Source organism: Schistocerca nitens, chromosome 2 (assembly GCF_023898315.1).
Source record: "Schistocerca nitens isolate TAMUIC-IGC-003100 chromosome 2, iqSchNite1.1, whole genome shotgun sequence".
Lineage (NCBI taxonomy): Eukaryota > Metazoa > Arthropoda > Insecta > Orthoptera > Acrididae > Schistocerca > Schistocerca nitens.
The window spans coordinates 396,244,817-396,258,291 of NC_064615.1; the positions used below are offsets into that span (position 1 = coordinate 396,244,817).

The following is a 13,475-nucleotide window of genomic DNA, read 5'->3' on the forward strand; positions in this document are numbered from 1 at the left end:
GCAACAGTCGAACACCCTCCATATCAAGGTAGGTAAGTAGGTACGGGCAACGTGCGGCCTTGCGTTAACTTGTGGAAAGATAGCGTCACGGAGACCTTGAAGCTCAAGCGGAACCATAAGCTTTAATACTCCTGAAATGTAACGACTACTGTCAAAATTACCGGCTATGCGAACCAGAGGTTATCTTGTTGCGTATTCAGTGGCATCGTGGCATTGCGTCAGGTGCTGGGCCCATCTGACATAGACGATTGCAGTCTGATAAAATTCGTGCTGCTCGGAATGTTCACATACGAATGTCTCCATTGAGTTGCTGTATGTAGATTGGAGACTCGTCTGAAAAGAGAAAGTGGTGTCATTCCTATTTCCAGTGTAGTGACTAGGCGCTCCGCTGTCGTCGTGCCTGTCTCTGCTAGCGCTTTGTTACGCGACAAATTAGTAAGGGCTCGGGAGAGTAAAATTATCTATCAGCCGGCGTTACTCAGTCACGCGGAAGTATCAACAGCCGCTAGCCGGGAATTGTAACCATTCCAACACCGTTGCCCGGATAGGAAGACAAAAATCTCGACACTCTTGCGTGATACTGTGAGCGAGCTCACCATGAAACGGTTACAAGAGCACAGTCCGAGCTTCCTTCGTTACTCTCGTAACTTTATGTAAGAGACACTATATAGGACGTCCGAGCCCCGTAGCTGACTGGTCAGCGCGACAGAATATCAATCCTAAGGATCCGGGTTCGATTCCCGGCTGGGTCGGAGATTTTCTTCGCTCAGGGACTGGGTGTTGTGTTGTCCTAACAATCATCCTTTCATTCCCATCGACACGCACGTCGCCGAAGTGGCGTCAAATCGAAAGACTTGCACCCGGCGAACGGTCTACCCTACGGCAGTCCCTAGTCACACGACATTTATATTTATTTACTATATAGGACGCAACATCGCCTAGCAGGAGTTTGACTAAGCAGTAAAGACACTGTAACAAATTCTTAAGCAAATGTTGAGGAACTGCAGGCCGCTGACAACTCGAGAAGATCAGAATCTATTCGGTCACTACGAATGGCGTCTAGAGCCGAGCCTCTCCTTGACGACACAAATACTCTGCCCCCACAAGCTGAACACTGTTTTATTGCGTCTATGTGACACAGGTGCTCAGTCTGCGTCCTGAAAAAACAATTGAGGTTTCCAGCCACGCAGCGGGCGCCCTCTACAGCAGCAAGGGAAGCCGTAACAGTTGTCTCCATGGTGGCAATAGGTCAGATTCGTGGCGCTGTGCGTGTGGATACTTGTCTCACTACAAAGAAATCCATTCCTGACTCAAGGTACGAGACGTCGGTTTTGCGATTCTGCACGACCGAGCAAACAATACGTATACCTCTTGGACACCAATGGTATGGACTCGTTGAGGTCTTGTGTCGTGTTGAATATGGCCGTTCTGAAACAACTGATTTCATTTTTGTATGACAGTTGTCGGATCCCTACCAAAGCGGGAAGCAATATCGCGGTCCGATAAACCGCAGTATCTGTATTCAACGATCCAGCCGCTGTTGAATTCCATCACGTGCAGGTAAATGTTTCTCCTTCTTAAATAAATCGCAACACTATCTTTTCGCAAACAAACGACACTCAAATGCGATTTCTGATTGAGAAAGCCAATACATAATCTTTCCTTTCATATAGATGGCGTTATACCTAGGTACCTTGTGCGATTGAGCTGAGTTGCTAACTGCACCCAAGCATGTAAAACACTTAATGCCAATGTACAGTTTGTTGCATGTCGATTGATGGTGTTGTAGTTTTAATACCTATTATTTAAAACGTAATATATTCACAGTTACAATTAAAAATGACTTTTTCTTGAGAATTGGAACACACTCGCTTAAGACGTCGATCGTCAGTACTAATAAACACAGGAATACGATTAATTTGGCAAATTTGTTTAGTGTTTAGTGGTTAACCTTCAGTGCGCTGTTAAAATGCCGTGAAAGAGAAGATATGGAAAATCATCTAAGGTTCTCGTATTTTCACAGAATTTCATTCTGTAGTCTCTGACTCATGTTTTAAAGGAATTGAGACACATTATAATTCCGATCTCCTCGTTGTTGTTAAAACTTTTGTCTTTGTCAATCTAATACAAGGGTTAAACTTCCTAGAGCTTGCAATAAAAAATTACGTCTTTTTTTCTTTGTACAAAGAAACTGTAAGTTTTCGGTAATACGTTACTTACACTCGTGTGCAAAACTTACGGACGAAAGTAACTCTTGCCTGATGTGTTACTGCCAAGTAACATAGCTCGATGGAACTTGGACCACATAGAAGACACTGAAATCTCCGCTAGTCATGATGGTCTCCTAGACATCATAAAAGATGGGGAATGGGTTTTAAAAGGGTGTGTAATGCAGCGTCCACAACGTGCTCCCATGTTGTCCACAAAGTAGGTAAGCAGTTCTTGTGGTAGGGCTTTCCATTCCTCTGCCAGCCCGGTTGACTGCTGGATGGTCGTTGGTGGATGCTGGTATACTATAATAACACTCCCCAGTGTGTCCCACACGTACTCAATGCGATTTAAGTCAGCGGAACAGGAAAGTCAATCCATTCACCGAAAATCCTTCCGTTCCAAGAGTACTTCCACCTGCGTTATTCGATGAGAACGCGCATTGTCATCCATAAAATGATATCAGAGCCAAATGCACCCCTGAAAAGACGCACATGGGGATGGAGTATAGTGTCACATAGACGTTGACTGATGGTGTACCGTGTTCAAAGGTTTGGAGGTCAGGACCCCCTTGAAACATTGTGCCTCCCGACACTATAACACCTAGACCGCCGAATCGTTCCAAAATGACCATATCAACGGATGGATTAGCCTTCCTATTCTCCCGGCTTAAATCCCATCGGTAACATGTGGGATGCGTTGGGAGACGTAGTATAAGACGTCCACATGCACCGAAGACCATTCAGCAGCAGTCAATCGCTTAGGAGGAGGAACTAAACACCCTACCACCAAACTCCCTATCAGTCTTGTGGCCAGCGTGGGAAGTCGTCGCAGTGCATGCATTGCCGACCACGGTATTACCAACCTGGCTAAGAACCATGTCCCGACGTTTCCAATGTCCAAAGGACCACGCATATCGCGGTTACTTCAGTATAATTATTGTCTTTGAATAAAAGTGCTATTTCAGTTCGTCTCATTGCGTATTTCTTTCAGTTACCATCTGTACTATACTGAAGTAGTTCTTTTTATGTACAGTCCAAGTTTCATAGAGATAAATTACTTGGCAGTGACACATTATACGAGGGTTATTTTCCCCTTACGTTTTGCAAACAAGTGTATTAGCGCCGTCACACGTCAGTACCAACTATCTTTAATCGCGTCTTCTACAGAGGAGGACAAGCAAGAGGTCCACTCTCTACCATTTCATACGAAATGTGCTTCACTTGTTCCTCACACCTCTGGCAGTGAGAAAACATTATGTACAGGACAACGATCGCAAATATCAATAAGATGAATAATTAATACTGATCCAAAGTGTGTGTAGAAAATTCTCTGAGTGTTATGGGGACCACACAACAATTTTTTTTTAGTTATCTTCAAATTACTTTTCGTTGGCTGCAATGCGCTTCGAGTAGTGTTTATAAAATAAGGAGAATTATCAGAAAAGCCTTCTTCGAAACCTGTAAAAGCACCGCACTTATTTGGAGGAAAAGCAGTGCAGAGCGTTGTAGACTGTGACTATTTCGTAGCCCGAACTTAATGTCCCATCGATGACAAGTGGCGGATAATAGACTTGGATTGGAGAATGATGAGGCAGGAAATCTACAGAGATCTTTTGTCCGTCTCAACGGAACCATGCCGGTATATGCCGAAAACGGTTTAAGGCTACCCCGGAAGACATGTGGATTTGAACCACCACCCTCCTGAATTAGAGGTGTTTGTCTTAACTACAGTGCCAGCTCGCTCGGTAGTAGTTATCGAATTGTTAGCACAACATCTCGTCTTCTGATGTGATGGTCTGCAGAAGAGATGATAATCTCTGTCAGTGAAGTCTGTGGCAGCTTAATCCGTTTTGCCTTCTCAGAGGCAGGCGCCTATTTCGTGTCAGCATGTGCTGCATTTGATGGTGTTGTCCGTCGTTATACTTGTTGACGATCAGCCTGAACGTGGAGAATCATCCGTAGATTTCTTTCCGTCCCGAAAGCCTTTCAGGCAATCTTGAACATATTTTCTGCCTACGGTCCTTTTTTGCCCTAAAATTTATGAAAAACTTGATCTTTATACTACGACACAAGTCGTCACACTCGTTACGTTCGACTGGCCAAAGCAGACAAATTTGCTTGACCTTAGTGTGTTAAACTCTCACTTATCGACAAGTTTTTCCTTGGGTATGCGCCTGCACACAGTTCTGACTCATGCTGCCTTTTAGATGGCACTACACTCGCCTCATTTTTTAGGCGCACCATGCCTAACGTATAACAGAAAATCAGGAGTAGGAAGTTAACGGTCGTCTGATCATGTCATGTGATACCTAAAATCTAATAAATATTATTCCTTACAAGTGTCTTTTGAGAAACATGTCAATCTCACCTGCAGTCTTTTAACCGAGACCAGAGCCTCAGCTATTTCGGCGACTCCTCGGACGAACATCATTGACATTGTCTGCGCCAAAATGTTGAAGTACGTGAGGACCACGAACACCTAAAATAGTAAGCATAGTCAAATGAAAAATTTACTTACATTAAAAAAAAGGGATTTTAAGTTTGTTGAGTTTCACAATACTAGAAACGAATTCCGTTTCATTTTCCTTTCATTTATTTTGTCAACTCGCACTGTTTCAACCTCTTGCTGAATATAAATTTCCCAAAAAAGAAGAGAACGATCGACTTTAATATCCATTCTAAGTCGTCATCGTTAGTGTTGGAGCAGAGCCTCGGATTTGACTTGGTCGAGGGAGTAAACGTTGTTTAAGGAACCACCACGGCATTCACTCCAATTGATTAAGCGACAACATGGAAATGTGTATGGATCACCTTTCTCGAAAATGAAATCACCTCACAAACTGACTAGGGTTTTAGCCACGAATCCAACATAAATTCATGGAGATGATCCGTTTGCAATACGATTTATTTGTTCTCATATTAACAAGAAAGCTTCGGCTGCTGGAATTCCGATGTGCTGCATGGAATGATATTGCTTTTTTGAGTCACCTCCACATCAATTAACTGTAACAAACTTAATGTGTGAACAGATCTTCAGTGTGTTAATACTGCACACAATTCACGAATATGAAACAAAATGCGAAAATACTCAATTTTTTTTATTTTATTCTTTTGTCACAGTGTTTTCAGTACCTCTCCATTACTGCAAAACCAAATTGGTTACGTACAGTATCTTGATTGTATCTTTGCGTAACACTAAATCTTCCTCCATCTCCTTCTTCAATTTTGCCATGCGACTACGGAACAAATTACGTCGTAATCTGCGTATTTCCAAAACCACTCTGCATTAATTAGGAGATTAAAGCTCTACCAGTCATCGTTGACTTACTTATCCACTTGGCATTTCTTTCTGTTCAACAGGAAGCAGTATCGTTGCCACACTGTAAGCCATGTATGTTTTCCTCACCCTTTTGTATTTCTCTTTTGCTCCTTTCATCTCATCTGATAATCTCACCCTATTATTTCTCGCTCTTTCTTTGGCCAGTCAACTTCTTCCCCAGATTGATTACATCTGTACTGTTGCCACACGTTTAAGAACTCATTATTCACGTTCGACAAGAACGTAATCAGGACACTGCTTAATGTCAGTGAGACTGACATTTCATAAATTTTATAGATTCATTGTTAAATATATTTTCATCATTATTATTATCATTATCACTGTGATCATAATTACATGTTGATCATAAGCTAGTAACGTGGATTGAGTGCTTTGATTAAATGAAAGAGAGCGCCCGAAGGACCTAATCTTTTCAGGGTAAATAAATGAATTATTAATAAATAAAAATCGAATGGAAAACTTATATTCCTTCTGCTGAGGTTTTGTGAAGAATGAAATACCAGATGATTTAATAGATTATTGATTAAGTAAAAACATAGCGAGATAGCCTGATTTGTAACCATGCACAAGAAACAAATGAAAAATGGGAACGGATTCTAGACAACGTAACCTAAGCAGGATGTTCCAAAAGAAAACAAACGTTCTGCGAAAACTATGAAAAGATACCATAAATTTACGTATGGTTTTATATTCATAATGGTCTTAACGTGTGCCTGTTCCCTCTTGAAACACCCTTCACCATTCGAACCTGCGACCGTAGTGGTCGCGCGGTTCCAGACTGTAGTGCCTAGAACCGCTCGGCCACCCCGGCCGGCGAACTGCTCTCACTGGGACGTACCTTGTCTGCCGTAAGATCGCTGCCTAGCATCACATATGTTATTAGTGTACAGCACAGCGCCAGACGCGTGGTGCAGAGGTTGAACGTCATGAAAATACCTCTGATGTAGGACGTTTTAATGACCACCTTCAGTTCTGCCCTGAGAAATTATTAATTATACAAAGCAAGTTATTTAACAGTTATCATTAAATTTCTACTTCAGATAAATTTAAGAACTACGCAGTGAGTATTGTGAACTGATTACTTAGGTAATACTGGTGCACAAATGAGATCAATCAATGTCATATATTTAGTCCGTCTGCATACTTGACATACATAATCTTATTAGAGAGTAGAAACCTATAACCTATACTTCCGTTACTGTATTCATTCCGTGCAATATCCTTTCATAGTTACTCTATGGTAACACGCTGCAACCTGCACCGTGACGATCTTCATCAGCGTATAGTAAGAATCTAAACCGTAATTTATGATAGCTGCAATTTTAAATTTGTTACGTAAAAGGTGAAGTCAAAGGCAAAGCCGAAAGTTATGCAGACATTGCTCACCTCCTGGCTGCTTCGATCATCTTTGAGAAAGGCTTTTCCCACGCATACATTTTAATGACCTGTATTCCAGAAATGATCTCGTCTGTCAAACGAACCCTTTCGTCTGTTTTAAAAGCTGTCCGTCGTCGGAATATTGCTGACAGTTTCCCAGTGTAAGCTGAAAAAAAAATCATGCATGTTTAGTTATAGAGCTAAATAACAATAGATCAGCAAACGATAACTTTATCGACTGCCTAATGCTCTTTCTAATTAATTAATCCTGTTAATTAAATTACACAAAATACAGGTCAAACACAGATGATTATTTACAATATTTTATTTTTGTATTGAGCGCACGTTAATTACTAAACTGAGTAAATGGTATTTGCTATGTTTTGTGCTGACATTAATTTGCCTTGACTTGTTCCGCGAAAGTAAGAGTCGTCCTCTTACATTGCTGAAAGTATCACACACAGTGCACAGAGTTATCTGAAGTAGTACTAAGAGTGTAAAATCTTATACTTAGGCGTAATGTGAAGAACATAAACAATTTAAAATCAAAGATGTAAAATAGCCTACATTAATCTAAGTGTAAGTACAAATCCGCAATAGCTGTTTATTGCGTTTTCCCTGTATGACGACCGGATTCGTACCCTGGACATATGTCTTCAGGTCATAAATACTTCATGTGTCACGGCTTCCAAGGTGCAAGTGCGCACAAAAAAGTCACTCCTCAGTAAAACCATAGATGAACCAGCAGATGGGCATCTGATCCGAACCGTGCATGATCGGTAGAACATCTCCAAAACACTGTCAAAAGACGAACCCGGACAGCACATAATAATCCACGTCTCATAGGATAAAACCATCGTCAAAATCCGCAGGGGAAACAAAGAATTAAAAGACACACAATCCTCGAGAGTCGTCAAATACTAAAATACGAGTATATTGGAAGACGTTAAACAGAACTGCACGTTACGGCGCTAACCACACAATGAATACTTTACACAGCGAATAGTTAGCGTTATATTACACAACCAAACGCGAGGGGTAGGGCGGTCGTGAGGGAGTGAAAGTGAAGGTGGTCCTGTGGCCAGGGACTGAGAGTACAGTTTTACAACCACCGGCGGTAGCAAGGGGTCTGAAGCTCCAGTTGTTTACATACAATGTGCGTTCCTATCACCAACAAGTTTCAGTTTTGACCACGAAGTTTTTACGTTATTAAATCTGACCAAATATCATAAACAGCCAACGGCCTTACCGCAGTGGTAACACCTGTTCCCGTGAGATCACCGAAGTTAAGCGCTGTCGGGGTGGGCTAGCACTTGGATGGGTAACCGTCCAGTCTGCCGAGCGCTGTTGGCAAGCGGGGTGCACTTAGCCCTTGTGAGGCAAACTGAGGTGCTACTTGATTGAGAAGTAGCGGCTGCGATCTCGTAAACTGGCATACGGCCGGGAGAGCGGTGTGCTGAAGATATGCCCCTACATATCCGCAGCCTGTGTACTGAGGATGACACGGCGGCCGGTCAGTACCGTTGGGACTTCCAAAGCCTTCTCGGACGGGGTTTAGAGTTTTAATACCATAAACAAAACGAAGCTCGATTTCTGAACTACTGTCACAACAGTGAGAAGTCAGCTTGGTAACATTTTATCACCTGGTAAAGCCGCAAAATTCGCAGTAAGGGTAACCGCATCGGACCCTCATTGTTCGACGACGTCACGAGATAAACAGAACCAAATTGCAATGTTACAAAATGTCGGAGCACTTTTTGATCAAAAGTATGAAGACCTGTTTCAGAGGCTGGCTTGCTTTTGCCCCATTTAAATGATAAGCCATCTTTCATAGAATTCTATTCCTCAGGACAGTGGAAAATCCGGCATCTGTTGGATTTGTTAAAATGTTAACACGTGCGATGCTTACCTTGTATGGGAACGACGACGAAGACGACGGCGACCCCGACGAATCCCGCGACGCCGATCTCGTTGTAGAGGAAGTACATGCATATGATGGCGGTGAGCGGCGCGGCCCACATGTGGTGTATGAAGATGGACACCAGGTCGAACCGGCTGACGTCGTTGGACAACAGATTCACCACCTGCCCAGCCGCTGTTTCCCCTAGCGCCGTGCGGCTCAGGCGTAGCGACTGCAACCAACGACCACACGCTATACACTTCAAGTAGCAGGTGGTGTATTTGGAGCCTGAGAAAAAGTATACTATACGATCAAAGTTATCCGAACATCCTATGTAATGCGGAATTGAGCAATAGGTAACAAATCCAGCAGGGACGTTTCAGTCCTCATAGAAGTCGACTGTTGGGATTGTGAAGTGGGATCACGGAGGAACATCCATATCTAAACCAAGACCAGGAAGACGCCATGTACTGACGGTCACAGACCGTTGAACAATGCGTAGGATGGCTGAGGAAAATGGCATGATATCACTGGAAGGGAACACTCGTGAGTACCAAAGTGCTGCCAGCAGTGCAGTTAGCCCAATGACTGTACGTATAAGTCACACACTTATATAAACAATGCCATGCGACACCAGAGGTGCTGTAAAGGGCGACGCCACTGGGCGGTGGATGACTGGAAACGAGTGGTTTGGGCCCGTGATGGAAGGGTTTCGGTTTGGCGAATGTACAGGGGAAGTGGTAATACGTTATAAAGAAGAGTGTTTTTTGTAACTAGGGCGTAGCCCCCTTTTTCGCTTATGGAAACACTAAACGATGAAGAATATGAATATATTTTGCAGCATTGTGCACTACGTACAGTAGGGGAACAGTTCGAAAACGGTGATTGTATCAGTATGACTAGGTGCACTGACATAAAGCAGCATGTGTGAGGCTTGTTTGTGAACAATAATATTCTTGAAACGGACTGATCTACTCAGACTCCCGGCCTGTACATATTTGTGATGGGTTAGAACGGCAGCTCGACTCCAAACCCATCGTTCAACTTCACTACGTTATCCGGTTTCAGCTCTCGAGGTAAAATGAACTGTCATACCTCCACAGATATTCAGACTCATCACTGAAAGAGTTCCCAACAGAGTTCTAGATGTCATAAAGACGAAGGATGGGCACTAATAGGTGTCCGAATGCTTTTGGTCAAATAGTGTACGCGAGTCCTAAAATTTCGTCATAATTATCAAGCGTACATGTTGTGTGCCATACTCCTCCGACAACATTTCAAGACTCTCCGCCTGAGAGAAGGAATCTCGTCCGATATGAACTAAGCCAACGGAGCAAAGACAAATCCTAATCCAGACTTTCCTCTTATGCCCCATTATATTATTTAATTATATAATCATACTGAAGTACAGACCTAAAAAGGTCAGTTCTGCGAACATCAACGGGAATCGAATTTGTATGCTAGTGAAATTTAAAAGAATATCTTGAGACCAGACTATCACAATTGTATTTTAATATATATTTGCGAATTATTTTGTGGTAAAAGAGTAAGCAGTTCCCTACATTATACTTACAAGGAACCCCCTGATTGCGAGATAGTAAGTTCAATCTTTAGTAAGGTTCATTTGAAAGTGTTAACAGTTATGATAGGAAAATATTAGCCGCTAATGGCTTACCGTGTGCATCAGGAGGGCGACAGATGGTTAAAATGGCTCTGAGCACTATGGGACTTAACATCTGAGGTCATCAGTGCCCTAGAACTTAGAACTACTTAAACCTAACTAACCTAAGGACATCACACACATCCATGCCCGAGGCAGGATTCGAACCTGCGACCGTAGCAGTTGCGCGGTTCCGAACTGAAGCGCCTAGAACCGCTCGTCCACCGCGGCCAGAGAGGTCGACAGAAAATGAATGTCCGGGAAGTGTAGAGATCAGCCTTCTATGGGATGTATGTATTACACTTCACAAAATTGACATCGTCGACATTCAAGAAATGTTCAAAACAAACAATTAATTTGCATCATGAACACCGAATGAAAAGTGACCACGCAGGCTCGCATCACTCATATCGAAGGCGGACTCACTTGTTAAAACACGTATCGTCATCATTGTCCGCAGAGTCGGGCGTATACGACACCACACGTTCCACTGATTCACGTTGCAGAAACGCTAATATTTCATCTAACTCTTCTTTCTCATTATCTGAAATTTCTTGGTTTCCTTTCTGACAAAATGCCAGCTTCGGCAACTGTTATTTAAGATATAATGCAATGTTTTCACTCTTTATCCTTGCCATTGCTCTGCTTTGTACCACTGTAGCACAGGTGTGAGTTACTCGTCGACTAAGCACTTGAGCTACGCTCTGTAGCTTCATGCTGTGCTCGCCATTGGATACGTCGAGTCCCGCCCTCTGCTTCCATTATCAGCCAATATTGTGGTTGCATAGTAGACAATATGTGGGGCGTCGAATGCCGTAAACGTCATTGGCCTTTTGGACCTCGCACTCAAGGAGTTCCTTGTTAGACACAGAGTTAATTTATATTATTAGTAAAAATAATGTTGCCGTTAGGTGGGGGAACGGAGCGTCACCATAGGCTGGTTATAACTGCATCTCTGCAGACTTAACATAATTGTCGTTTACGTCTTTCACCAGATCGATTGGCTCGGATACTTCAGAGAGTACAGAAGTATTCTGTTGCGGGATTTCATCATGGCTAAGCGGTCGTGATGCATTTGCGACTGAGCACTTAGCTGATGTTTCATAGTGAAATTTCACACATGTTCTGTGTGACAATATTAGATTCCACTGATTTAGGTCGAACAATAAGAACTTTATAGTGTTTTGTTATCTAATTGTGATATAAATAAGTTAAATATTTTTTCTTTGCAGCTCCTCGCTTTTTCATTCTGTATCGAGCCCTGGTGACGGAATATACTACGCTAATGCATTTGGTTACACAGAAGTTACACCTAGTATATAAGATGCAGCAGTTTACAGCTGGACGAGCCTAATAGAATAGCTTGGCTCTCTGCGTATTGTGGTACAGTTAATGAAATGCAGCCGATGTTGAGAACATCTGTTTCATTTTTGACTGAGGTGGAGTTGCTGTCTTGATTTATTTAATGATCAAGAGTCTCTGAATGATTAACATGTGAGAAAAATCATTTATGACGAAATTCGAACATTGCCGGCAGCAGTGTACAACAGCGGAATCTCGAAACTACCTTCGCAACAAGATAAATGCCTCAATCGTCTTTCGAAATGAGTGGAAAAATTTCTCAAAATTACCTGGTACACTTCTTATAGCTTGACGTCCTTGTTTCATTTCATTGTGGCAGAATTTAAGTAATGTCAATGACAATTCGGTTGTCCCTTATATACGAGGTGTTACAGTATTAAATGGAGATTATAGTAAAGACTATTTGAAAAAGGAAACGTCATTCAAACAAATGCTCAATTCGCAATGCCTTTTAATATACAGCCATTTCGAACCGTCTTGAATGGTAGCGGTGCATCTTATAAAATCCTCCATGCAGAAACATTTATATTTCGCCATATATGTACGATAATTCCATATGTCCAGTATATTCTCCTCTATACTGCAACAAAATTTCTAGCTCTTAGCGGCAGCTTTTATCAATACTGTGCTAACCTTTCAAGGAAAGACCTCGACGCCTAGAGGGAGGCAACTACGCAAACGCTGCAGTACGTGAGGTTGCCTCCTTTTTTTCTCATAAAATGCGAGAACGTATTGCTGTGTTTCTGGATATCCGAACAATCTAATAGCACCCACCTGCTAACCGCTTTCCTGTAGACATCAGTTGATGTCTAGTCTTTTGCCCACTCATGCGTTTCTTCCTGGTACTAAAAGTCCAACAAAAGTTAAAAACCATTCAACAACCAAGATCCCATAAAATATTTTTTATTTAAGACAACCGGTTTCAACAGGCTATGCTGTCATCTTCGGGCCTTAAAATCTTTTGTTGTAGCACATGTTCATTTTACGCTGACCTCACGCACGAGCTGTCAAGTGCATAAGAATAGCACATTATAAAAGGTTTGTCATCGCTAAGATGTTTAAAAATGTAAAGCACCTTGCGCAACAGGCTATGTCAATATACATATTGCTCACAGTTGCTTGTTGCATCATACAAACACGGTACAACACAACACAACTGTTTACATATGCTGAACATATTCTAAGCAGTGCGAATCCACTTTAAATAGCGTATAAATTACAGCTCAGTTGTACCTTATTCTAAACAGCGCGAATCCACTTTAAATGGAGTATAAGGTACAACTGAGTTATACCTTATTCGCCATTTAAAGTGGATTCACATTGTTTAGAGTACGTTCAGTATATGTAAACAGTTGTGCTACTGTGTACAGTGTTTTTTGTATGATGCAATAAGCAGGTATGAGCAATATGTATATTGACATAGCCTGTTACACAAGGTGCTTTATCTTTTTAAATATTTTAGTGATGACAGATGTTTTATAACGTATTATTTTTATCCACTTGACATCTTGTGCGTGAGTTCAGAGTAAAATGAACGTGTTTTACAACAAAAAATTTAATACCTGAAAATTACTGCATAGTCTGTTGAAACCGGTTATCTTAAATAATACAGAAAATTATACGATT

The 13,475-nt window shown here is 41.9% G+C and overlaps 1 protein-coding gene across 1 annotated transcript in view; it reads right to left on the reverse strand.

Moving 5' to 3' along the window:
* Positions 1-13,475, reverse strand: part of LOC126236243 (ATP-binding cassette sub-family C member 4-like) — a 294,541-nt gene that overhangs the window by 88,365 nt on the left and 192,701 nt on the right. The window contains exons 5-8 of the mRNA XM_049945386.1: positions 8,837-9,059; positions 6,937-7,093; positions 6,389-6,527; positions 4,579-4,689 (exon numbers count right to left, since the gene is read on the reverse strand). Of these exons, the coding sequence (XP_049801343.1) occupies positions 4,579-4,689; positions 6,389-6,527; positions 6,937-7,093; positions 8,837-9,059 (630 nt within the window). The remainder of the gene's footprint in view (positions 1-4,578; positions 4,690-6,388; positions 6,528-6,936; positions 7,094-8,836; positions 9,060-13,475) is intronic.